The 24,775-nt window shown below is 58.4% G+C and overlaps 2 protein-coding genes across 4 annotated transcripts in view; both read right to left on the minus strand.

The window, feature by feature from the left end:
• Positions 1-95: 95 nt before the first annotated feature.
• MYO1F (myosin IF) lies at positions 96-17,966 on the minus strand. Of its 2 annotated transcripts, none has more exons than XR_013776963.1 (28): positions 17,894-17,966; positions 14,522-14,659; positions 12,917-13,006; positions 12,387-12,481; positions 11,821-11,908; positions 11,536-11,625; positions 10,927-11,058; positions 10,714-10,848; positions 10,504-10,636; positions 9,090-9,286; positions 8,923-9,003; positions 8,642-8,728; positions 8,428-8,514; positions 7,926-8,093; positions 7,761-7,846; positions 7,125-7,206; positions 6,917-7,023; positions 5,690-5,788; positions 4,837-4,981; positions 4,629-4,743; positions 3,848-4,017; positions 3,606-3,751; positions 3,217-3,363; positions 3,023-3,137; positions 2,656-2,739; positions 2,363-2,564; positions 802-968; positions 96-725 (listed from the first exon to the last, which is right to left on the minus strand). XR_013776963.1 is itself a non-coding variant. In XM_079328532.1 (28 exons), exons 1-28 carry the CDS (start codon positions 17,894-17,896, stop codon positions 649-651), a joined length of 3,300 nt encoding a protein of 1,099 aa, XP_079184658.1. In that variant the 5' UTR covers positions 17,897-17,962; the 3' UTR covers positions 97-648. The 2 variants fall into 2 exon arrangements, 1 of the variants encoding a protein (XP_079184658.1); XM_079328532.1 differs by having other exon boundaries at positions 97-725; positions 2,989-3,137; positions 17,894-17,962.
• Positions 17,967-19,213: 1,247 nt separating this feature from the next.
• The window catches only part of ADAMTS10 (ADAM metallopeptidase with thrombospondin type 1 motif 10), a 70,882-nt gene continuing 65,320 nt past the window's right edge, over positions 19,214-24,775 (minus strand). For both annotated transcript variants that reach the window (XM_079328530.1, XM_079328531.1), the window contains exons 21-27: positions 24,367-24,496; positions 23,848-24,052; positions 22,836-23,012; positions 22,236-22,392; positions 20,799-21,208; positions 20,122-20,590; positions 19,214-19,911 (exon numbers count right to left, since the gene is read on the minus strand). In XM_079328530.1, coding sequence (XP_079184656.1) covers positions 21,099-21,208; positions 22,236-22,392; positions 22,836-23,012; positions 23,848-24,052; positions 24,367-24,496 — 779 coding nt within the window. In that variant the 3' untranslated portion in view covers positions 19,214-19,911; positions 20,122-20,590; positions 20,799-21,098. The remainder of the gene's footprint in view (positions 19,912-20,121; positions 20,591-20,798; positions 21,209-22,235; positions 22,393-22,835; positions 23,013-23,847; positions 24,053-24,366; positions 24,497-24,775) is intronic.

Genomic DNA, 24,775 nt, shown 5'->3' on the forward strand with positions numbered 1-24,775 from the left:
GACCCCGGCCCCACACGGGTGAGACCCCCCCTGAGCACCGGCAGGAAAAGCTGTGACTGCTCCGTGCTTTGTCTGGGACATCCCTGGAGTTTTTCCTGACGGTGGCAGCAGCCTGGCGCTGCTTTGCCGCTGCCCCGGGGCTGTGCTGAGCCATCCAGAGCACAGCGGATGGTGGAGGAGCCTGAGCTGCAGCCCGGCGAGAGCTGGTTTGTGTATTCAGCGTTTTCTGCAGGGTTCATTGTGGGAGGAGCGGGGCTGCCTCTCATCTCCGTCTGCCCACGTCACAGCTTTTGTCACAGCCACAGTGGCAGCTGGCACCAGGGTGAAATACAACCCCAAGCGCGGTATTTGAGTCGGGTTTGCTGAGTCTGGTTATTTACCATAATTATTAACAAGGATTCGATTCATCCCGCGGGGCAGTATCAGTCCCAGGGTGCGAACAAGCAGCCGAGAGCCCGTCCTTGCTGCAGGGCTGCCCCCAGCTAGAGGGGCTGCGGGATCCAGCAGCGGCACGGTCCGGGGGCTCCTGAGGAAACGCTCACTCTGTGCCAGCATTGGTGGGAAAACTTCACGGAGCCACCCCGGGTACCTTGGGCACAACCTCTGGGAGCAGGGTGGGAGGATGGTGAGCTCCTCCTTTCCTCCAGCTCAGATCTTCTGCACATAATTCCCAGGGAAAAGCCCTTCCTTGCCGTGCAGCCGGCCCTTCCACCAGCCAGAGGCATCTGGGGAGGGGAGAAGAAGTCAGGTATGGTGGCAGCAGGGCAGGGAGATGAGCAGGGCAGGGCAGGAGGCTCGTACCTTCCATCAGGACATCAATGACATCGCCCACGTTGAAGCTGAGCTCGTCCACGTCCTGCCCGATGTACTGGTAGAGCGCCCGGCAGCGCGGCCCCTCCGCCTTGGGCTGGGGCTTGGGGCGGCGCGCCGGGGGCGGGCGCTGGCTCACGCTGCGCCGGCGCTGCATCCTGAGGGCAGGGAGGGGGCCACACCGGGGGCAGCAGGGATGAGCAGCTCCCTCCTGCCCACCCTGCTGCCCCTCACCCGTGGGATGATCTATGCCTGCAGGTGGGTGCTTCTGGTGCAGGGACTGGGGGAACTGGGGCAGGATGAGCAGCTCCCTCCTGCCCACCCTGCTGCCCCTCACCCGTGGGATGATCTATGCCTGCAGGTGGGTGCTTCTGGTGCAGGGATTGGGGGAACTGGGGCAGGATGAGCAGCTCCCTCCTGCCCACCCTGCTGCCCCTCACCCGTGGGATGATCTATGCCTGCAGGTGGGTGCTTCTGGTGCAGGGACTGGGGGAACTGGGGCAGGATGAGCAGCTCCCTCCTGCCCACCCTGCTGCCCCCCACCCGTGGGATGATCTGTGCTTGCAGGTGGGTGCTTCTGGTGCAGGGACTGGGGGAACTGGGGCAGGATGAGCAGAACCCTCCTTGCTCCCAGTGTAGGGACTGGGGGAACTGGGGCATGATGAGCAGAACCCTCCTTGCTCCCAGTGTAGGGACTGGGGGAACTGGGGCAGGATGAGCAGAACCCTCCTTGCTCCCAGTGTAGGGACTGGGGGAACTGGGGTAGGATGAGCAGAACCCTCCTTGCTCCCAGTGCAGGAACTGGGGCAGGATGAGCAGAACCCTCCTTGCTCCCAGTGTAGGGACTGGGGGAGCTGGGGCATGATGAGCAGCACCCTCCTCCCCATCCTGCTGCTCCCCACCCATGGTGTGCTCCATGCCTGCAGGTGGGTGCTCCTGGTGCAGGGACTGGGGAACTGGGGTAGGATGAGCAGAACCCTCCTTGCTCCCGGTGCAGGGACTGGGGGAGCTGGGGCATGATGAGCAGCATCCTCCTGCCCACCCTGGTACCCCCCACCCATGGTGTGTTTTGTGTCTGCAGGTGGGTGCTCCCAGTTCACGGGCTGGGGGAACTGGGGCAGGATGAGCAGAACTCTCCTGTCCATCCTGAGGTGATCTGTGCCTGCAGGTGGATTATCCCAGTTCAGGGACTGGGGCAACTGGGGCAGGATGAGCTGCCATGGCAGCATGAGCACCCATGGCCTGCTCCGTGCCTGCAGCACAGCTGGGCAGGAGGGGGCAGGAGGGTTCCAGTGCAGGGACTGGGGGAACTGAGGCACCCTCCTGTCCACCCTGATGCCCCACACCTATGGTGTGCTCCATGCCTGCAGGTGGGTGCTCCCAGTGCAGGAACTGGGAGGTCTGGGATTCACAAGAGCCTGGGGATGTGTCCTCCCAGCAAAGCCAGGTTGCCTCACTCTGATCCCCTCCTCAGAGGAAAAAGCATCTCCCAGCGCTGCTGGCAGAGGGAGAGAAGGATGGGGCAGGCAGAGGGACGTGGGACAGGACCTACCCGGCCACGCCCTGGTCGGGCACGTTGAGGAAGTCCATGTTGTGCTCAGATGGGGGCCGTGCCCTGGGCTGGTGGCCGGCGCTGCGGGCGGGAGGAGCCGCGGCCGGGGGGCCCCGCGTGTGCTTCTGGGGCATCCTGTAGGTGTCCCTCTGTGCCCAGCCATCGCCGCGGGAGATCTGGGCACCCCCGTTCCTGCAGGCTCCTGGAACACCCCGCCCCAGGAGGGTGCATTACAGGAAGGGCCGTGCCCAGCTGCACCCCCGGTATCCCCCACCCCGGGAGTCCCTGCTCACCTCTGGGTGCTGATGGGGCACTTCGGGAAGGTGCTGGATGCCTGCTGCCACCTTTGCCCTGTGCTGCCCCCTTCCTTGTGGGCTCTGGGGGGACACAAGCCCCCCGTTAGGTGACAGTCCTCAGAGCCAGCTGTAGGGGCTGTCCCCTCATTTGTACCCTGTTCCCCAAAGGTCCCCGTGCTGCCCCATCACCAGAGCAGAAATGGGTCCTTCCCAAGGGAGACACAAACCCCACAGGGTACACCCAGCTGACCCCAATGCTCCCAGCTGTGCCCTGGGACCCCAGCGCTCCTGTGTCCCCCCTCTGCCACCCCCCAGTGCCCTGGCACTCACTGGCATTCCTGGGGAGCCCATCCCCGATGCTGACCGTAAGGGTTTTGCCTCCAGCTTTGAGGGTGGCCACGTCGCCCTGTCCTCTGAGGAAGGTGACATTGCGGGTGCCACCGCCGCCCCAGCCCTCCTTCTTCACCCGAAACTGTAGTCTGGGGGCAAGAGAAGCCTTGAGGCTGTGCTGACAGCACCCTGCCCTGCTGTGTCACCCCTCCTGGCCTCCATCCTTACGTGTCCTTGAAGGAGAGGGGCAGCTTGGAGCGGGTGAGCTCCTCGAAGCGTTTGCACAGGAGGCTGATCAGCTCCGTCTTGAAGATGGACTCCAAGAAATTGTCGGCATTGTTCTCGTGGAGGATGAAGAAATCGTCCTGCCTGGTGCTGGGGGAGCAACCAGGGGTGTCAACCCCACCAAGGCTGGACTTGGGCCAACCCCAAGGAAATTTAGAGGGAGATTTAGCTGGGAAACTCCCTGGCTTCTGCAAAACGCCCATGGGGAGCCTCCTCCTCAGAGCATGGATGAGAGACTGGGGAGCACCAGGGCATGGAGAGGCTGCTGGAGGTAAGAGGGGAAGCCCAGGGATGGGGACACCCCTGTGCAGAGCCCCTGGTGGGGGACACACCTCAGCGAGACGCCGCTCACCGCCTGCAGCTCCACCTTCTTCTTGAGCACCTCCTTGATCTGCCCCTTCTCAGGCCCCTTCTTCACCTTCTCCCGCCCGATCAGGTAGAAGCACTTGGGGGTGAGGATGAAATCCCGCTTGATGGGCTGGGGAAGGGCAGGAGAAGGGGGTGAGGGGGGTTTGCTGAGGGCACACACACACACACATCCCACCCAAGGGAAGCCCCAGGTGTGTCCTTGCACCTTGAACCTCCGGTCGTATTTGGTGATGGAGTCGGCGAAGTCGATGCGCTCCCGCTTGGCCAGGAACTGGCGCAGCTCCGGCCGCTCCTCCATGCCCAGGTAATCCCCCACGAAATTCCTGTTGATGCTGTTCCTTCGCCTCTCTTTGAAGTTGTAGAGGATGCTGGCAGCTGGGAGGGACCCCATAGAGGTGCAGGTTGGACATGGCTCTGTGCTGGTGGCTCAGAGCTCCCCAAACCAGCTGTGGGAGCTGTCACACGGATCATGGCAGCAAGAGGTGGGGATTGTTTATGCCATGGGAGGGATCCCAGCTGCTTGAGCTTGGCTGGCTTTGAAACCCATAAATTGCCTTCAAAAACCTTGTGCTGTGATGGGGAGGGTGGGATGGACCCAGCTGTTTTCTGGGTTTTCCTCTTTGATTTTTCCTGTGTGCTTGGGAGGGTGGGAAAACCCATGATGGGGTCAGGCAGGGACCAATGGCTTGTGCCAACACTGATTCCCAGTTATTCCCCTCCATCTCTGCAGGCCATGAAATGCAGAGTGAGACAGCACAAGGATCCCAGGGGTGGAAATAGGAGCAGAAAATCTCTGCTCTCTTTTCAGAGTGGGAAAAGACTCCCAACAACTCATGGGTCAGTTCCTCCATCACCTCATCACCATTAGTTTGATTAGTAGCCAGGCTGCTGCTCTCACAGCTGGGCTCTCCCAGTGAAAGGCACCTGAAAAGGGCTGCTGGGGTAGCACTGTCCCTGTCCTGTCCCTGTCCCTGTCCTTTCCTTACCCTCCTCTCTCATCTGCTCGTATTTGCGGATGGCGATGTGCCGGCGCCAGGCCTTCTGGATCACCCGCGCGAAGCTGTCGAATTTCCTCTCCCGCATCTCCTCCAGCAGGAAGAGCTGGGAGGGACAGGCAGTGCTGAGCCAGGACACCCCAAACCCTCTCCAGTGGCACCCAGGCACGGGCAGTGCCCCCAGGGAAAGGCCACCCACCGACTCGGGGTTCTTGACGAACACCTTGCTGCGGCCCATCTGGTACTGGTCTGGCTCCATGTTGACCGAGTGCAGCAGGTGCTGCACCCCTTGGCGCTCGTCCCCGCGCCACGATGGCCACGTCTCGGGGGTGAGGATGGCGTAGCTGTGGGGACACAGCAGGCTCACAGAGTCCCACCATGGTTTGGGTTGGAAGGACCTTGAATTCCATCTGTTCCACACCTTTCACTGTCCCAGGTTGCTCCAAGCCTCAAGGTCCAACCTGGCATTGGGCACTGCCAGGGATCCAGGCGCAGCCACAGCTGTGCCAGGGCTCCCCACCCTCCCAGGGAAAAATTCCTGCCCAACATCCCATCCAGCACTGCCCTTGGCCAGTGGGAGCCATTCCCTGTGTCTTGTCCCTTCATCCCTTGTCCCCGTTCCCTCTCCTGCTCTCCTGGAGCCCCTTTAGGGGCTGGAAGTGGCTGTGAGTTTTCCCTGGAGCTTCTCTTCTCCAAGCTGGCCTTGGACATTCCAGGGATCCAGGGGCAGCCACAGCTGCTCTGGGAATTCCATCCCATTCCCTCAGCACCCTCACAGCTAGGAATGCCTTCCCAAAATCCCACCCAAATCTCTTATTTTCCAGTTCAAAGCCATTCCCTGTGTCCTGTCCCTTCATCCCTTGTCCCCAGTCCCTCTCCATCTCTTCAGTCCCATCGAAGCCTTCTCCAGTTGAACACCCCAACTCTCTTCACCCATAAAGCTGTGCCAGGGCCTCCCCACCTCCTCAGAGGGAGGAATCTCCTCCTGAAGAGGTGCTGGGGGTCACAGCTGTGCAGTGGGCCCTACCAGCCCCATGTCAGTGGCCTCTCACCGTTGCAGGAACTTGTGGAAGAGGCGGCGGTAGGCGAAGCCGGCGCGGCGCACACGGATGTTCTCCTTCAGCCCCAGGTACTCTACCTGGTGCTTCACCCTGGCAGCAGGGAGGGACAGTGTGGGGTGGATCACAGCTTAAGAGGGCACCTAAAGAGGATTATGTGTCCCCTGTGCTTCCCTGGGTTTGTGGCAGCTCGGAGGGACCAGCCCAGGGCTGCAGTTTTTGGAGGAAAGCTGATCCTGGTCACAGGACCTCAGTGAATTCTTGTTATGTATTAGTTCAAGGGAAACATGGCTTTGAATTTTATTTTGTGCTTATGCTTTTGCTTTGCTTGCTTTTAGTAGTACATATTTGTTAATTAGCCAACTTTAAGTGTTTAAGTAACTTCAGTTAATATATTAAATTTAAATACCATATGATTGCCCAACACAACCTTAGAAGAACTCTTTTTCACTTGTTTAGCTATCCTTGTATTTATAATATTAATGCAAATCTATGTGTGCTTTGCCATGATGCCCATTTGTTTCTGAATGAACCAGGTGAAGTTTTGCTTCCCCAATACATAACAAAAATTCTACAATTTCCTCTGTTGAAACCCTGAAGCCTAGGAGTTTTGCAATTTCTGTGCTTTCTAACACTGACCCCCAAAAGAACCCTGCTTTTGACTTAAGGCCTTAGAAAAGGCTTCCAGATTTGAGTGATGGAGTTAAAATCACTAGTGTGTAGTTAAAATAGAAGTTTGTAATACCACATGGTGAAAGGTTTTAAATTTGAGATTTTAAATAGTAGTAAGTATGAGACAAGATGGAAGTTCTTAGGCAGTAGCTCTTCCTTCTTGTTTCTTCTTAGTTTTAGGTTGGACTTTTTTAATTAGATAAAAAATTCCACAGTACGGGTCACAAGTGTTCAGCCATTGAGCCAAAAGTATAAATAATATAAATGTTAGGTTTTTAGTGAAATAGTTAAACCTTAATTTTAAATTAAATAGTTAAGCCTTAAAAACCTTATGACAAGCAAAATACAGCTCCATTTCCTTGCTTTAAAACTTACTGTACCATAAATAAAAATTAATAAACAACCAAGTCCAAACACAAAAATCCTATCTCTCAATTTTAACTCTAAGTAAAGACAGAGGAAAAAAGAAGCCAGCCACTAATTTCTGGTGCCACTAACACATCTCCATGGCCAGCTCTGCTTCCCTGGGCTCTGGGGGCTCCCTGTTACCTGCTCTCCTCCCAGTCCCGGGGTTTCTTGGTCTCGTTGGGTTTGATGCAGCGGATGTAGTGTGGGGTGCACTTCATGAGCGTGTTCACCAGGTCGTTGGCCTGTTTCTGGTGCAAGGATTGACCTCTGTAGCATCAGAGGGGGTGGTGGGAGCACAGCCCCTGCCAGCCCCAGAGGCAGCTGCTGCTCTGCAGCCCATGGGACGCACCTTGATTTTGGAGCCCGCGGTGGTCGGTCGTCCCTTTTTGTCAGAATCAAGTTTTTCTGGGAAAAGCATCCGGATGAAACCGCTGGAAGGGAGGTGACAGTCCCCAGGTGAGAGCTGCCAGGCTCCCCAGGCTCAGCACGGCCTGGGCTGAGGCCAGCTCTGCCTTCTGCCACTGGCAAATCCTCTGCTGTGGGGCTGAGTCCCTTCTCCCTGAGCACCCCCAGCAGCAGGAGCAGGAGAAAGAGCTGGAGAAAGAGCAGGAACAGGAGAAAGAGTAGGAGCAGGGGCAGGAGCAGGGGCAGGAACAGGAGCAGGAACAGGAGCAGGGGCAGGAACAGGAGCAGGGGCAGGGGCAGGGGCAGGGGCAGGGGCAGGAACAGGAGCAGGAGCAGGAGCAGGAGCAGGAGCAGGAGCAGGAGCAGGAACAGGAACAGGAACAGGAGCAGAGCTGATGGATAATCCCACTCTGCCCATCCCTGCAGCCCTGGGATGCCCTCAGTGCCCATGGGACCATGCAGGACTGAGCCCCCCAAACTGTGATGCCCTCAAAGGCAGGACCAGCCTTTAGGATCTGGATGTTTTGGACTCTGCCCTTCCCCTCAGCCTGTTTGGGGCTCCCCAGGCCCCAGCACTCACTATTCACTGCTCTGCATCAGCTCAATCAGGTCTGTGAACAGCACGTCGCGGTTGCGCTCGCAGAAGCCGTTCACGTCGTAGGACACCTGGGGACAGGAGGGGACTTCAGCTGCCGTGGGTGGGGCTGTGGGGTGCAGGGGCTGAGGTTTGGGGTGCCATTCCCACCTTGCCAGCGTAGTGGTGGATGACAAAGCCCGAGCTCCAGCTGTTGAAGTGCTCGTGGGTGCCCACGGCTGCCTGCAGCTTCTGCAGCAGGGTCTGGTCGGCGCCCTCGCCCGTGGCGTGCATGGTGGCACACACGTCATCCAGGACACTCATGATCCCAGGAGGGTTCTGGGACAGGGAAAGGGAAGCCATGGCTGGGGCAGGGCCCAGTCCTGCACCTGAGCACAGCTGCTTCATGCTGAGCCACAGATTAGAGCTGGTGCCCTCCCAGGGGTGCTGGAAATGTCCAAGGCCAGGCTGGCTGGGCCTGGAGCACCCTGGGACAGTGGAAAATGGGGAGTGGGACAAGATGACCCTTAAGGTTCCTGCTAACCCAGACCAGTCTGGAACTTTCTGCTGCTTTGCAGAATCAGTTTTTGCCACCTCAACAATCCACCCGGCCCCTGTCCCTGGGTGCCTCTGCTCCCCAAAAAGCCTCCCCAGCAAAGGGGCCCCCACTCACCAGCTTGTTCTCTATCAGGTCACACACCACCTTGTTGTTGAAGTACTGGATCTGTGTCCACTTGATCCCCTCCTGCACATATTCCTCCTGGGCAAGCACAGGGAGAGCTGGGCGGGCCCTGAGCCCCTGGGATGTGCTGCAGACCCCCTGCTCCAGCTGTGGTGCTGGGAGGAGGGGGGTACAGGAATTGGGGTGCTGGCACAGCCCCCCATACCTGTTCTGCCTTCAGGGTCAGCTCAATGAAGATCTGCTGCAGCTTCTCATTCACAAAGTTAATGCAGAATTGCTCAAAGCCATTTTTCTGCATGAAAGATGGAAAAGAAAATGGTGCTGAATTGTCTTCTGCTCCTCTGGCTTATGGGAGGACCCCAACCAGCAGTGCTTGAGTGCTGCTCCAGGGACCCTTCTGGGGGCCACCTGATCCAGGTGCTGTCCTGGCTGTGGGAGCAGGGCAGGACATTCCCAGCTGGGCTCCTGGAGCACAGCCACACACACCTGGAATATCTCGAAGCCATAGATGTCCAGCACCCCAACACTGTACTCCTCATACGGCTTCTGCATCGCCCGGTTGATGGACTGTGGGGCAGAGGGGACAAGGTGGGTGCAGGGCAGTGGGACTGGCTGTGTCCAGGACCAGGGGATGACTGTCCCCTGTCACACACCTCCACCAGGAAGTCGAAGACGCGGGCGTAGAGCCCCTTGGCCAGCGCGTCCCGCGTGTAGGCTGCCTGCTCCACGTTGAGGGTGACGGTGATGGACTCGGAGCGGCCGCCCCACTTGCTGTCCATTTTCCTGCTGGTCACCTTCTCGTTGAGGCGCTCCTGGTCGACCCCCAGCAGGTAGGCAGGGAAGGCCAGGGCTGGGCAGAGTGGGGCTGGTCAGGGCTGTGTCCTCCTCACTGAAAACCCTCAGCCCCACCCAAGTGTGAAGGACAGCAGTGGGACAATGACGGGGGTCCTTCCTCTCCCAAAGTTACACCTGGCATCTGCCCCCTGCCTAATCAAGCTCTGGCTGAACCATTTGCTTGCTGCCTCAGTGTATTGGGTTGATGTGGCCAGAAATGTGTGTTCTGTCACCATCTGTTGCAACTGGGTGGGGCAGTGATTCCTTATCTCTGTGGCACGTATTATCTGCTAATGGGTCAGCTTTAAACCAGCTGGGACAATCATCTTTATCTTTTCCACAACCCATCCTCCCTCCAGGAGATATCACCTGTTAATCGGTCATTGTTAAAAACTGGGTGTGGCAGCGATTCTTATCACTGTGGGAATTATGTCCTGTTAATGGGCCATTGTTTAAAACTGGGTGTGGCACTGATCTTTATCTCCTGGCACACATTATCTGCTAATGGGCCATCTTTAAACCAGCTGGGGCAATCACCTTTATCTTTCCCACAGCCCATCCTCCCTCCAGGAGATATCTCCTGTTAATGGGCCATTGAGTCCCAGTGCATGACTGATAAAATTACATCATCCCACTGGGAGATGCTCCAGCAGGGAGGAGCCAAACATTTCCAACCTAGATAAAAAATGAGATTTTGGACAGCAACTTATCCATCTTTCCACTGGATTACAGAGGAAAACCAGACCTTTCCACATCATCCCTGTACCTTCAGAGGAAACTGCACCTTCTCCAGGAGCACTGCTCCAGCTGAACCACATCTGCCACTGCAGGAGGATGCAGCCACCATTGAATGGCACTGCTGCCACCACCCTGACTGACTGACGGGTGTCAGCTTGGATTCTGACTCTGGCAGGGTTGGGATTGTTCTTTGTAATACTGCATTTCTATTTGAATTTTCCTAGTAAATAATTGTTATTTCTAATTCCTGTATCTTTGCCTGAGACTCCCTTAATTTCAAAATTATAATAATAATTTGGAGGGAGGGGATTTACACTCTCCATTTCAAAGAGAAGCTTCTTCCTTTATTGGCAGACACCTGTTCTTTAAACCAGGACACTCAGTGTCCCTGTGTCTAACCTGGGGAAGGTGCTGGTGCTGCTTCCCTTTGCCACTCATTCCCCAGGGTCCCTGTGACTGTCCCCACCCATCCCCTGGAGCCACTTGGCTACTCACAGTCATTGTTCTCCACCCGGGCGTAGTTGCCCTCCTCCCTGAAGCTGATGTTGCCCAGGTGCAGGATCCCTGCCACGATCTGCAGCACCAGCTGCTGGTCCTCGCCGCGGATGCCGATGACCTGCATGGCGTTCTGGGGGTGCACAGACCCCGTGAGCCCCTGCCCAGCCCCAGAGCTTTTGGGGACTTCCCTCCCTCCCAGGCACTCACCATGGTCTCGTGGAAGTCACTGCGGTCATCGGTGCCCTCCACCTGGTAGGTGTCTGTCTGGTTCAGGTAGAAGTAATAATCTGGGCTCATGATGCCCAAATTCTGCCGCTGCTCTTGGGACGCCCCTTGGATGAGCTGGGAGGGGACAGGGGGCTGTAGTGACCAAGCTCCTGGTCCCCTCCACAGCCTGGTGGCTCCAGGCCACCCCCATACCTGATAGTAGATGTGGAAATTCCTCTCGCACTCGTTCTGGCTCACCACGCGTGACTTCTCCAGCAGGAAGTTGGAGATCTTGCCCCCATCGGGTTCTCCGCCCCGGCTGAATTGGATCTCAAAGTATTTTCCCTGTGTTGGGACAGATCCTGCTCAGAGCTGTGGTCCTGCCTCAGGGGATTCCTCATTCCCTTCCAACCCCTTCCCCACCACACAAGGAGTTTTGCTGGGATGTGCAACCCCTAGCTGAAGACTCTTTATGTGGAGACCTCATTGCTCCCTCAGCTGCCCAAAAGGAAGTTTGAGCCAAGTGGGGTTGGTCTCTTCTCCCAGGTAATAGGCAACAGGACAGAGGAAATGGCCTCACATTGCCCCAGGGGAGATTCAGATTGGATATCAGAAAAAATTCCTCTGCTGGAAGGGTGTGTGTGTGGTGGAATCAGTCTCTGGAGTGATTTAAAAGCTGTGTGGATGTGGCACCTGGGGACAAGTGGTGGCCTTGGCAGTGTTGGGGGAATGGCTGGACTTGATGCCAAAGGTCACTTTTCCACCCAGCTGGTTCAAGGGCTCTGCTGCAGCCCTGACCCCCCAAACCTGCCCGGCACTTACGAAGCGGCTGGAATTGTTGTTCCGGACAGTTTTGGCATTTCCAAAGGCCTCCAGCAGCGGGTTGGACTGCAGGATGATGTCCTTCACGTGCTGGGGACAGAGGGGGGGAGGGCTCAACACAGCTGTGTCCTACTCCAGGCCTGGGGACAGCCCTGAGGCTTTGTGTGTCCCCAGTCCTGGAGTGGCTGCTCCATGCATCACCATCAGCCAGAGCGGTTGGGGCTGGGATGGTGGGGATCAGTTAGGAGGTGAAATGATGAGTGGCAGGGGGGACAACAGACCTACCTGGACTTTCTCCCCACCCCCAGACACTTTGGAGATGTAGCCCATGATGTATTTTGCTGCCACCGTTTTCCCAGCTCCGCTTTCCCCGCTGTGCAAATGGCAAAGCAGAGGAGATGTGAAATGGCCCCTCCAGAGCCACCCATCCTGGGGACTTTGGGGGGGGGGGTCCTGGAGCAGGACCAGGGGATGACAGTGAGTTTTGGGGACTGTGGCCACCCCCCTGGATGGAGTATCAGTGTGAGCAGAGCACGGCTCAGTGAGGAGCTGCTCCACGAGATTGAATTTGTTGTCATTGGACTCAGAAGTGGAGGAGGGGGACTTGGGAGCCTCAGAGGGAAGTCTCCAGCCTTGCCCCACATCCTGACCATTTCCTTTGCAACACTGCCCCAGAGAGCTGCATTGCACAAGGCTCTGTCCCTGCCTGGGACACCCCTGTCACAGCCTTGCCTGGTCCCTCCAGACACCCCAGGAGCAACTCTTCAGCCACCTCTGAGCTGGGAAAGCCTGGCTGGGGAGAGGGGGTGGTGAGGACAGATGTCCCCAGGGGCCCCAGTGTCCCCCAGTACCTGATGATGACACACTGGTTCTCCCCGTCGATCAGCATGTTCCGGTACATGTTGTCAGTCAGGGCGTAGATGTGGGGGGGATTTTCATACTGGGCCTAACCAGGGGACAGGGACAGCAGGGCTGAGCACAGGGCAGCCCCCAGCTCCCCTCCCCAAATCCCCTAAACTGCCCACAGGGGAGCAGCCTCCCCACACTGACCCTAAACAGGGACAAGGACAGCAGTGCTGGCCACAGAGCAACCCCCAGCCCCCCAAATCCCATGGAGGAATCAGCCTCACAAACACCAGCTCAGCAGCAGCAGCTTCCTGACTCTCCCCTCCTCCTTGGGAGGCTCGCTGGGGCAGAGCCACTCCAGCTGCATTTTACCATCTTTGGCTTTCTTCAGCGTGCATTTCTGAGCTGGATTCCCCAGGAATGTGGATTTGCTGTGGGGTCTCTCGCTGGGAGCACCGACCCCTGCAGCAGCCAGGGGGCTGTGGAGGATGGGAACGCTCGGAATCATCCCGGGATTGCCCCGGGGCAGCCTCACCGCGCCCTGGTACAGCTCGATCTCGCGGTCGGTGAAATACGGCATCTGCTTGAAGGGGTTCACGGAGATCAGCACGGGTCCGATGTAGGTCTGGGCAGCAGGTCAAGGGCCACGTGTCCCTTCAAATGTGTCCCTTCAAATGTGTCCCTTCAAATGTGTCCCTTCCCACGTCCCCAACCCCAGCCCAGAGCTGGAAGGTGGTTATGGGGTCTCTGCCACATCCTGGGAGCTGCAGCAGGAATGCCACGAGGGTTTGCAGAGCTGCTCTGTGACCTGGGGCACCCCCAGGACATCCTCAGCCCCTCAGTGTCCCCTGCAGTGTGCTGGCTGCAGGAGCATCCCCTCAACTCCCTGCTCTGCCTGAGGATTGCCTCCAAAACCTTCTCCAACATGCCTGGAATCCTCCCTCTGCTCAGGATCCGTTTGCAGCTTTTCCAGCAGGAGCCCATCCTGATGTTCCATCCAGGGAAACTGAGGCACAAAGAGCAGAGGAACCTCTGCCTTTCCCTGCCCACCAGCCACTCCTTTCCTGCAGCATCCCTGGGTCACTGGGTGCAGGCAGGGCCATGGCAAAGCAGGGAATTGCTGCTGGAAATGTGGGATGAGCTGGAGCAGTGCAGGTGGGGTTATCCCAAGCCCTTGATACCCTGTTTGTGTCCCACCTTGCCAGAGTGGCCAAAGGGCAGGAAGAAGGAGCTTTTCTGGGAAATGCAGAAGCTTGGGATGTTGAGTCATGACTGGACAGAACCCTGCGTGCAGCAGCAGAGAAAAAAAGGAAGAGAGAGATGGCGTGGGGTGTTTCTCCCTTCAAAAAAAAAAAAAACAAAAAAAACCCAAACCAAACCAAACCAAACCAAACAAAAAAACCCCATAAAAGTCAGTCCAAAATGCATGTAAAGCCCCAGGGCTGTGGGGGGAAGTGGCTGAGTCACAGCAAGGACATGGCCTTGCAAGGACAGGGCCACATCTCCAGGCCAGATCCAGCAGTGTGGGCAGGACACGGGGGATGGTGTCCCCTGCACCGGGATGGTGTCCCTTGTATCCTGGGATGGTGTCCCCTGCACTGGGATGGTGTCCCCTGCGCTGGGATGGTGTCCCTTGTATCCTGGGATGGTGTCCCCTGCGCTGGGATGGTGTCCCCTGCGCTGGGATGGTGTCCCCTGTGTCCTGGCACTGCTGGGGATGAGGGGTGGCACAGACCTGCAGGGATGCTCCTGCTCCATCCAGGGTTTCTGGGGGGTTCAGAGCAGCCAGGACATGCTGTGGGCATCACTGGGGGTGGGTGACAGTGACAGGGGACAATGACCGCTGCTGCCACCCCAGTCACAGGAGCAGGGGCAGGTGAGCATGAGGGGTTTGCTCTGGGCTTTGTGGCTACAAAGGCAGGCCCAGGGTGGGTCCTGCAGCACAGCAGGACAGAGGGTTTGCTGTTGTGTCTGCCCAGTGCAGCTCAGCCTGGGGATGGTGACATTCCCACAGCTCCCAAACCTGTCCCTGCAGGACACAGGAATCTGGGGCAAATCCAGTTTGTCCCGTGCCCTGACGGAGCCTGAAGCCCATCCCAGCTGCTCCCTGTGCCTGTCCCTACTGCCTGGGGAAGGATACAAAGATGAAATCATCCATGAATCGCTTCTTGAGGTTCTCCACGATGGCCTCCTCCGAGATCTTGGACAGCAGCACCATGTCATCCACACCACTCTGCTTGACATTGTGGCTCTGCCAGTGGAAGCGCTCCTTGCTGCCCTGGGGGGACACAGCCACTGTGCCAAGGCCACCTGCTGCCACCAGGGCTGGCTCTGACCCCCTGAGCTCCTGGGACTGGCTCAGCAGTCACCCCAAACCAGGCACCTCATGGTGCAAAGGGAGGGGTTTGGGAACTCACAGAGCTCTAAACTCAGTGCACTGGGGCTTGTCCCAACCCTCCAGACCCCTCCAGACCCCTCCTGACCCCTCCTGAGCCCTCCTGAGCCCTCCTGAGCCCCTGGCACTGCAGAGCAGCAGGCAGGACCTGCCCCAGCCCCCTGCTCCTCACCCAGGCTAATGAAGCACTAACGAGGCAGTTGATGCACAGGCTGATTATGAGCCAGAGAGCCACAGGGAGAGGGTGGTGGTGGCATCCTCTGCGCCCCCACATCCTCCTTGCACCACCCCTGTTCCCCTTCCTCCTGCCCAGGGAGGTGCCAGCACCCTCTGAGCTGTCCCCAACTCACCCCTCTGTGCCCTGGGCTGTGATTTCAGCCCTTGTGGGGTAAACACAGCCCTGGGCTGGGAGGGGGGGAATTTCCTGGTGCATAAACCACCCCAAAGCCTCCCCTTGCCCTCGATGTCCCCACAAACAAGCTGGGCACTGCTGTGGTGCCCGTTTGCCCCCGGCAGGGTGCCCAGCAGGGGATGCCCCATCAGGACCCGCCTGTGGCCCCTCTTTCCCCATCCCCACACTTCCTTTTTCACCCCCCATGCTCCTGTCACCGATTTCACTTCTCCCCCATCAGCCCTGGCCTCTTACTCTTTCAATTTCCCTTTTCTTCTTCTCTTCCCCTTTTGCTTGATTTCCCTGCAGGCTCTGAAGGTTTCAGGATCTGGATCCCGACACCTTTGCATGCTCTGATTGTCACTGGTGTCCCCAGTCCCCCCACAGCCACCCTGGGGTGTCAGTCACAATCTGGCTCCATCACATGCTGCTCTCCTGCTCACCTCCCTCCTCTCTGGGCTCTGCATCCCCAACATCCCCTGTGCCCCTCTCCAAACCACAAATGCAAGCCCACATAACTGCTGCAGGGGCTTTAGGCTGTGTTGTCCCAACACCTGTTTTTGGCTCAGCTCAGGGGGTCCAGAGCTGCACACACAGCCTGAAGTCACCCAGTGAGCTTCTCCTCTTTCTCCTGGGATTTTTTCTGGCCTTCATCCTAGGATCTCATAGGAAATCCAGCTGGACAAACTCAGCCATCCTCTCCAGGTCACTGTGGTGTCACCCAGGGACCTCACCCTGCCCCAAACCCTGGGCTTCAGGAGGAGAAGAGTGAGAAGAGCAGCCAAACACCTCCATGTCCTGTCCCCATCACCCCAAACCTGCTGGCACAGGCACCCTGAGCTGCTGATGGAGGCCAAATGAAGGCAAAGGAGCATTTCCTGCACTGAGAGCTCAAAGCTTTTGGGCTGACACCCAGAGATTCTCCTTCAGCCACACGATTGCTCTGTGCTGACAGTGGTGAGAGCGTCTTCACCTCTTCCTCTGGGGCTTTCCTGGCTCTGCTGGGGCACCTGGGGCAGCCCAGCTGTGAGGAATACACCAGCTCCCAGTGGGAAATGAAGGGTTTGTCCTGGGGACAGTAAAACTCTGAGTGTTCCTGACTGGCTTCCCTGAGTGTGTCATGGAGGGTTTGCAGGGCTCATGAAACATCAGGTAAAACCTGAGTAAAACCAGGATGAAGAGGAACTGGGGTCCCTTAAAGCCCTGGTATTTCCCCAGCTCCATGCTCAGAGAGCTCCCATGGGATAGGGCTGCAGGTGACATCCCTCTGGGGAGTGGGAACACAAGTTCATTTACTTCCAGAGGTTTGGGGCAGCAGTTTCTCCATCCCCTGCTCTGCCCAGTCCCCTCTGTCCAGTCCCCTCTGTCCAGTCCCCTCTGTCCAGTCCCCTCCTCTGCCCCAGGCCACAGCAGGGAAGGGCTCATGGACCAAGCCATTCCATCCTCATCCAAGCAAAGAGATGCTTTTGTCCCCCCTCCACCTTCCAGGTGCCCTTTGCAGCCCCTGTGCATGAGGGACTTTGCTCCAAAGGAGGCAGGTGACACATGAGGAGCCCCTCAGCAGCATGGCCCTGTCCCCACCCCTGTGCCAGGCTGCTCCTGGCACTCAGATAGGATCTCTGGGCAGGGAGGGGAGCAGCCCTATGGCAGCACATCCAAAACATCGTGTTTCTTCAAAGCTGTGGTTAAACCACAAAATTAACCCTGCAGCACCGAGCAGGGAACGGATGCACCCAAGGTGGCACCTTTAGAGTCGAGATAAGCCAAACCCAGAAACAGCAACACTTCAAAAACCACCAGAAGCCTCAAGTGCAGTGATGTTTGTCACATCACTGTCCCAGCTAGGCACGAGCAGTGTCTGGGGATGGGGCTGGTCCTGGAACTGGGCCTGGCAGGGCTCAGGGCTGTGGCTGATGAGTCCCTTGGTCTGCCAGGAAGCCACAGAGCAGCTTCAGGTGGTGAGGAGGGGACAGTATGAAATGTCTTTGGGGACAGCATCTGAGCAGCCTCTCAGAGGTGACAGCCACAAGCGTGGGTGGAAGAAGGTTCAATTTTAGCCTGGCCATTGTCCCCTTCCTGTCTGGGTGCAAATAGCTGGGGACAGCAGCACCCCAAGGAGCACAGGAAGCAGAGCTGGGAGCTGACAGCCCCTTACCCCATGTCTGAGCACCTTCCTAATTTGGACAGCTTTCATCTTCCTCTTCTGCCTCCGGACCAGCTCCCAGGAGTGGCTGCTGCCCCCCCAGCAGCCCCACTCCTCCCTGCAGCCCCTGTCCCCTGCAAGCTCTGACCCTGGCCACCAGCACCTGAGGGTCCCTGCTGGCCTGGGGTACCTGGCTGACACCCCTGCCCCACCAGCACCACCAGTGCTGACACCAGAACTAGAACCAGTTTGTGGTGGGTACCACAGCACAGACAGCAAAACCCAAACCTGTCTGTGCCAGCACAGACCCATCCCCTGGTGATCCCCACCCTGTCTGGGGGGACAGCAACCCCAGCACCCCACACCCACCCCAGTGCCTCAGCCAGCCCTGTCCCTGAGCTGGGGAACTGTCCCCTCTCCAAAGGGACATGAGGCTGGTCCCTGGCACCTCCCAAGGCAGCAGGGACAGGGAAGGGCAAGGCAGGGCAGGGCAGAGGTGGCCCTGAGGTGGCCCTGAGGTGGCAGGATAGGAGGTGACCCCGGGGCACAGAGGGGAGCAGGGTGGGTCCCTGCTGGCACTCACCATGATGTCCCTGTGTCGCTGCTCGGGGCTCCTGTCACCGGCCCGGGGCCATCCCGGAGCACTCGGCTTTGCCTTCCTGCTCTAACAATGATGCTGACGAATTTTTTTTTCCCTCCCACCACTTCCTCATTTTGCACCCTTGGTGGGGGTGGGGAGGACAAGGGCGGCAGTGCTGCCAGAGGACTTTGGGGTGGCCCTGCCCAGGGTGTCCCACCTCTGCTGCTGCGGGTGGCACTGAGCTGGGCGAGGGAGGAGATGCTGGACAGAGCCTGGCAGGGACCTCAGAGCCTCCCCAGTGACCTCACCCTGAGGTGACAGCTGGATGTCACCTGGCCAGCAGCCACCTGCCAGTCAGTGCTTGGAGGTGGTTTTAGGAGTGAGATGCTGTTGGCTGCTGCTTTTATTTTTTTTTCTTTTTTTCCTTTTTCTTCCCAGGTCTTTTAAATAAAAGAGGCTACACTTGAGGTGCAGAGAGAAGTGGGATTGCTGCAAGAAGGTGAGGCCTGAGTCTTGGCCACCCTGTCCCCACTATCCCCTGCAGAGTTACAGAATAGTTTGAGAAGGGACCTTAAATCCCATCCAGTGCCACCCCCTGGCATGGCAGGGACACCCCCCACTGTCCCAGGCTGCTCCAGCCCCAATGTCCAGCCTGGCCTGGGGCACTGCCAGGGATCCAGGGGCAGCCACAGCTGCTCTGGGCACCCTGTGCCAGGGCTCCCCACCCTCCCAGGGAACAATTCCTGCCCAATATCCCATCCAGCCCTGCCCTCTGGCACTGGCAGCCATTCCCTGTGTCCTGTCCCTCCATGCCTTGTCCCCAGTCCCTCTCCAGCTCTCCTGGAGCCCCTTTAGGCCCTTCCAGGGGCTCTGAGCTCTCCCTGGAACCTTCTCTTCTCCAGGTGAGCACCCCCAGCTCTGCCAGCCTGTCCCCAGAGCAGAGGGGCTCCAGCCCTTGCAGCATCTCCCTGGTTCCTCTGCACTGGCTGCAGCAGCTCCACGTCCTCCTGCTGCTGCTGCCCAGGGCTGGGGCAGCTCTGCAGGTGGGGTCTCACCTGAGTGGGCAGAGGGGCAGAATCCCCCCCTCCCCTGCTGCCCAGCCCAGCATCACCACCATGGGGGGTGTCTGTGACCATGGGGGGAAATTGTTCCTCCATGTCCCAAAGCAGCTCTGGGTGAATCCCCACCTCCCCAACCTGCTCTGCTCCCCAGGCAAAACCCTCCCCTTGTTCCAAACCCCTCCTTTTGGGGGGGATTGTGGTGCTGTGGGTGCCCAAAGCCAGCCCTGGGCTGGAGGAACACAAGTGGGAGCAGAAGCTGTGCCCGGGATCGTAGCTACTCCTTTATTATAATTCATGCCGTACGTCGCTCCTCCCCAGAGTTAGTATGTTAAACATTGGTCAGTAGATATATATTGATATAAAAATGGTGAAAACACCCCCTCCCCTCACCCAAAAAAACACATCAGAATGGAGCATGGCACCAGGAAGGAAGAGAAACGAGGTTTGCTGAGCACCAGAGAAGCTGCGATCGGCCGAGGAGCAGGTGACACAAAAATGCAGCAGGGACAGGAACACAGGGGGAAGGGACTGTCCCCTCCCTGCACCACAGGGGACAAAACACACCTTTGGACAAAGGTTTCCCATCGCTGTGATGTGGAAAGGCCTGAAAACAATCGTAACAATGACAATTGCAATGCTAACAAAATGCTTTGGAGAGTTGTCTGTGGAGAATTTGGCCCAGGTTTGGCCACGAGGTGACCTGGAGGAATTTCAAGCCTGTTTTTTCCCTATCACTGGAGGCAGAGGAGTGGGTGGCACTGGGACTGGCACCTCGAGGCCACAGCCACAGGTGGCCAGGCTGCCTTTGGAGGAAAAGCACCTTTGGAAGTGAAGCACCTTTGGAAGTGAGGGCACTGCAGAGGCTGAGGAGATCCCGGGCAGGGCCAGGCCCTGGGGACACTGACAGGACCCCTTGTGACCTGGGGACACTGACAGGACCCTCTTCATGCCCTGGGGACACTGACAGGACCCTTTATGCTCTGGGGACACTGACAGGACCCCTTATGCCCTGAGGACATTGTGACAGGATTGTTCATGCCCTGGAGACACTGACAGGACCCTTCATGGCCTGGGGACACTGTGACAGGACCCTTGATGCCCTGGGGACATTAACAGGACCCCTCATGCCCTGAGGACATTGTGACAGGACTGTTCATGCCCTGGGGACACTCTGCCAGGACCCTTTATGTCCTGCATCCTCCTCTGCTTTGCTCCCTGAGCCTGGCACAGCCTCAATGCCCATGAAGGTGCCCTGAGCTGTCCTCTGCCCCCACCTCAGCTCGTGCTTCAGGGAATAAAAACTGCTCCTAAAAGTGATGAGGACATTAAGGACAAATAGGGGAACACCCCAGTCCAGGTTGGGGTTTGGAGAACCCCCTCTCCCAATTAAACTGGTGTCACCCTCTGCTCAGGGGGTGACCTGCTCCCTGTCCCCTGCTGCCAGTCCCGAGGTGACAGGGTGCAAACCAAGGGGACAAAACCCCTTCTCAGCCCTGCTCCCCACAGCAGCTCCTGTGCATCCCTCACCCAGCAGCCACGAGCCACCAGAGGCACCTGAGCCCCCTCCCTGTGTGCCCTGGGATCCCCCTGAGCCCCGGGGGTGCTCCAGCCCTGTGGGGCTCCCTGGGGACACTCAGGGCTTGTGGGGACACTCAGGGTCTTTGCTGATCCCTGGGGACACTCAGGGCCCCTGGGGCTCCATGGGGACACTCAGGGTCTGTGCTGATCCCTGGAGACACTCAGGGTCTGTACTGATCCCTGGGGACACTCAGGGCTTGTGGGGACACTCAGGGTCTTTGCTGATCCCTGGGGACACTCAGGGCCCCTGGGGCTCCCTGGGGACACACAGCAGGACAGGGCAGGAGCGAGGCTGCTTCCCTCAGTGGTGCCTGCAGGACCTGGCTCCACTCCTAATAAATAACAACATCAGAATTTCAAGTAAAGTCCCTGCTCTGCCCAGCTCCCCCCTCTGCCAGCTCACCCAGCTGGGGCTGCACTGGTTGAACTGGGAGCCTGCCATTGTGGAGCTGGGGGGCCAAGGGGGGCTGTGGGGATGGGTTTGGGTGCTGCTGGAGTTTGTGGGAGCCAGGGGAGGTTCCCAGGGTGGGCAGGGAGGGCAGGGCTCCAGTTTTGGCTCCTGCTGTGTCCTAGTGCCCCTGGCAGGTTTTACAGCACATCTGTCGGAAGTAGGTCCTGCTGCAGAACTTGAACTTGAGGACGAGAGGGCAGTAGGCAACCTTGTTGACATCCTTGCACTCTGCAGGGACACAGAGAGGAGGACAGGGTCACAGCCAGCTCAGCACATCCTGGGGGGCTGTGCCAGGAAGATGAAAGATGCAGCTGTGATGAAGGATCTCACTAATGAAAAGCTCCCTTTGCCAAGGTGCAGATCCTGCATTTCTAAAGTGTGGTTCTTTCATTTCTTGGGGTCATGGCACACCAGGCTGGCCTGGGACCAGAGGGGACCAGAGCCACAGAATGGCCACACTTTGAACAGAGTGCTTTGGCTTGGAAGGGAACTTAAATCCCATCCAGTTCCACCCCTGCCATGGCAGGGACACCTCCCACCAACCCAGGTTGCTCCAAGCCCAAATATCCAATCTGGCCTTGGGCACTCCAGAGATCCAGGGACAGCCACCCTGTGCTAGGGCTCCTCACCCTCCCAGGGAACAATTCCTGCCCAATATCCCATCCAGCCCTGCCCTCTGGCACTGGCAGCCATTCCCTGTGTCCTGTCCCTCCATCCCTTGTCCCCAGTCCCTCCTCAGCTCTCCTGGAGCCCCTTCAGGCCCTGCCAGGGGCTCTGAGCTCTCCCTGGAGCCTTCTCTTCTCCAGGTGAGCACCCCCAGCTCTGCCAGCCTGTCCCCAGAGCAGAGGGGCTCCAGCCCTTGCAGCATCTCCCTTGTTCCTCTGCACTGGCTGCAGCAGCTCCATGTCCTCCTGCTGCTGCTCCCCAGGGCTGGGGCAGCTCTGTGGGGCAGAATCCCCCCTCCCCTTCTGCCCAGCCCAGCATCACCAACATGGGGGGTTTCTGTACCCGTTGGGGGAAATTGTTCCTGCATGTCCCAAAGCAGCTCTGGGTGAATCCCCACCTCCCCAACCTGCTCTGCTCCCCAGGCAAAACCCTCCCACCACCCCAGGTTCCTCCAAGCCCCAATATCCAACCTGCCCTTGCACACTTCCAGGGATGGAGTCTCCCCACCCTGGAGCCCAGCTGGTGCTGTGCTGGCTCCAATGTCCCTGTCCCCAGTGGCCCAGGTGTCCCCTCCCCAGAGACCCCTCACCTTCAGGGTTGTCCGTGGGCCCTGACTCGCACTTGGTCTCGCACTGCTGCATCCCGGGGGGCTGCAGAGCCTCCACACACTCCAGGGATGGCTGCCCCGTGTGAGCCAGGCACTGCACAGACCTCCTCTGCTGCCCCAGGCCACACTGGGCAGAGCACTGCGGGACAGCAATGGGGGATTTGTCTTTACTAACGAGCTGTGGGTCTGCTGCTAGGTAAAACCAGCACTCGGAGATAAAAGAAACAGTAGGTGCCAACACCCCGACTAAGTGATGGGTGTCAGCTTGGATTCTGACTCTGGCAGTGTTTTGGGGTTTGTTGTTTGTAATACTGTATTTCTATTTTAATTTTCCTAGTAAAGAACTGTTATTCCTAATTCCCCCATCTTTTCCTGAAAGCCTCTTAATTTCAAAATCATAATAACAATTTGGAGGAAGGGGGTTTACACTCCATTTCAAAGACAAGCTCCTGCCTTTACTGGCAGACACCTTCAAACCAGGACACTGTGGTTGCCACGCAGGCTCTGCTGGCCAGTGAAACCCCCAGCCCTGCAGGATTGGAAGGTGTGGGGGGTCTCCCCGTGGGGAGGGGCTGTCCCTACCTCTCCCCACTCGCCGGTGACCCAGCGGGGCGGGGGGCAGCGCCGCAGGTTGCACCTCATGCTGGTGGGGGGCTTGGCAGGCTGGTGGCACTGGGCTGAGGGCAGGGTGACGCTGTGGTCGCCGCTCTTGCACAGGACGATGCGGTGGCGGAAGCCGGGCCCGCAACTGGGGGTGCACTGCAGGGACAGGGACACGCTCAGGGGGGCTGCAAAGGGGGGACAGAGATCCCCCCGTGCTGCTCCCACCTCTGCTGCCTCCTGAGCTACAGCATTCCCACACTCCATGGGCATCACTGCTTGGCACTGCCCTCGGAGAGGTAAGGGATGATGTCAATCCCAGAATCAGAATATCCTGAGTTGGATCCCTCAGGGATCATCAGTGCAGCCCCTAGCCCTGCCCAGACCCCCCAACAACCCCACCCTGAGCATCCCTGAGAGTGCTGGGAACAGGATGTGCAGAGGAACTTCCATTTCCACTGAACAGGGACACTCTGAGGGGGAGGAAAGTTGGGGCAGGGGGTCCCAGTACCCATCCCCAGCTGGAGCTGGAGCCTGGCTGGGAGCAGCTGTGGGGCACAGAGACCTTGTTCCTGAACTGCAAACACTGGGGAAGATGGGAGTTAAAATAATCCACATAATCTCAGAATATCCTGAGCTGGGAGGGACCCTCAGGGATCAACAGTGCAGCCCCTGGCCCTGCCCAGCCCCCCAACAATCCCACCCTGAGCATCCCTGAGAGTGTCCAAACGCTCCTGCAGCTCTGGCAGCCTTGGGACCATTCCCTGGGGAGCCTGGGCAGTGCCAGCACCCTCGGGGGGAAGAACCTTTCCCTGAGCTCCATGCCAAGGCCTGACACAGCTCCAGCCCTTGCTGGGCTCCTGTTCCTGTCCCAGAGCAGAGCTCAGCCCTGAGGAGTCTCCCCTCAGTCTCCTCTGCTCCAGCTGAACCAGCCCAGTGCCCTCAGCTGCTCCTCAGCCCTTGCCCAGCTCCCTGTCCCTCCTCTGGCTCTCACCTCTGACCAGTCCAGGGCCACCCACTCTGGAGGACACGTTTGGTTGTTGCAGGGCTCCAGCATCTTTGGCCTCGGCTGGCTGCAGGAGGTGTCATCCAGGGTTTTCTCCTCGCTGGCAGAGATTTTCCTCTTGCAGAAGACGCTGCGGGTCCGGACGCCCTCGTTGCAGCTCCGGCTGCACTCGGACCAGTTCCCAATGGCCCAGCTGGAGATGGGGCAACAGCAGAGTTTGGAGGGGCACACTGGGCTGGGCTTGTCCCCAACCTCCTGCACACAGCCCTGGTCTTACTCCATCTGCACATCTGCTCTTCCCTTCAGGAGGAGCCAGGATGGGCTGGGACAATTCCTGAGGGACTCACTGAATATCTGGGACACAGAGGAGAAACCCTCCACCCCATTCCCCAGCAGAGCTGCTCCAGCCAGGCAGTGTCACCTGCTGTGACTTGGGGAATGCAGCCAGGGGCAATGTCAGTCTCTCCCAGCCCAGTTTCCCCCTGGCTCCCTGCCCCAGGTACTCACGCCGGGGGACAGGGCTCGGTGTTGCAGCTCCTCTGCCTCTCGGGCACTTTGGTGTCAGGGCTGCAGAAATGGTTGGGCACGGTGGAGCCATCAGAGAGCTTCCTGCACACCACAGACTGCATCTGGCTGCCTGCCCAGGGAAAGGGGGGAAGGGGAAAGGGAGGAAGAGGCTGAGGGTGCCAGCCCCACAGCTCTGCTCCCATGATGTGACACAGGAACCCCTTGTCCCTGCACATGGAGCCTGAATTTATTCCTCCATTCAGAACTCTGACATCTCCAGATAAAATGGATGGTGTGGAATGATGGTGTCAGTGCCTGGATGTGGCACTCTGGGTGACAAGGGAGGGATTGGACACAGGTTGGACTCAATGGCCCTGGAGGGATTTCCAGCTTTGATGATTCAGGGGTT

Source organism: Erithacus rubecula (genome assembly GCF_903797595.1).
Source record: "Erithacus rubecula genome assembly, chromosome: 28".
Taxonomy (NCBI): Eukaryota; Metazoa; Chordata; class Aves; order Passeriformes; family Muscicapidae; genus Erithacus; species Erithacus rubecula.

Coding starts and splice junctions, on each gene's coding strand:
- MYO1F (XM_079328532.1), bottom strand. Junction 8,094..8,427: donor ACCTGATAGAGAACAAGCTG/GTGAGTGGGGGC, acceptor TCCCTGTCCCAG/AACCCTCCTGGGATCATGAG. Junction 3,752..3,847: donor AATACGACCGGAGGTTCAAG/GTGCAAGGACAC, acceptor GCCCTTCCCCAG/CCCATCAAGCGGGATTTCAT.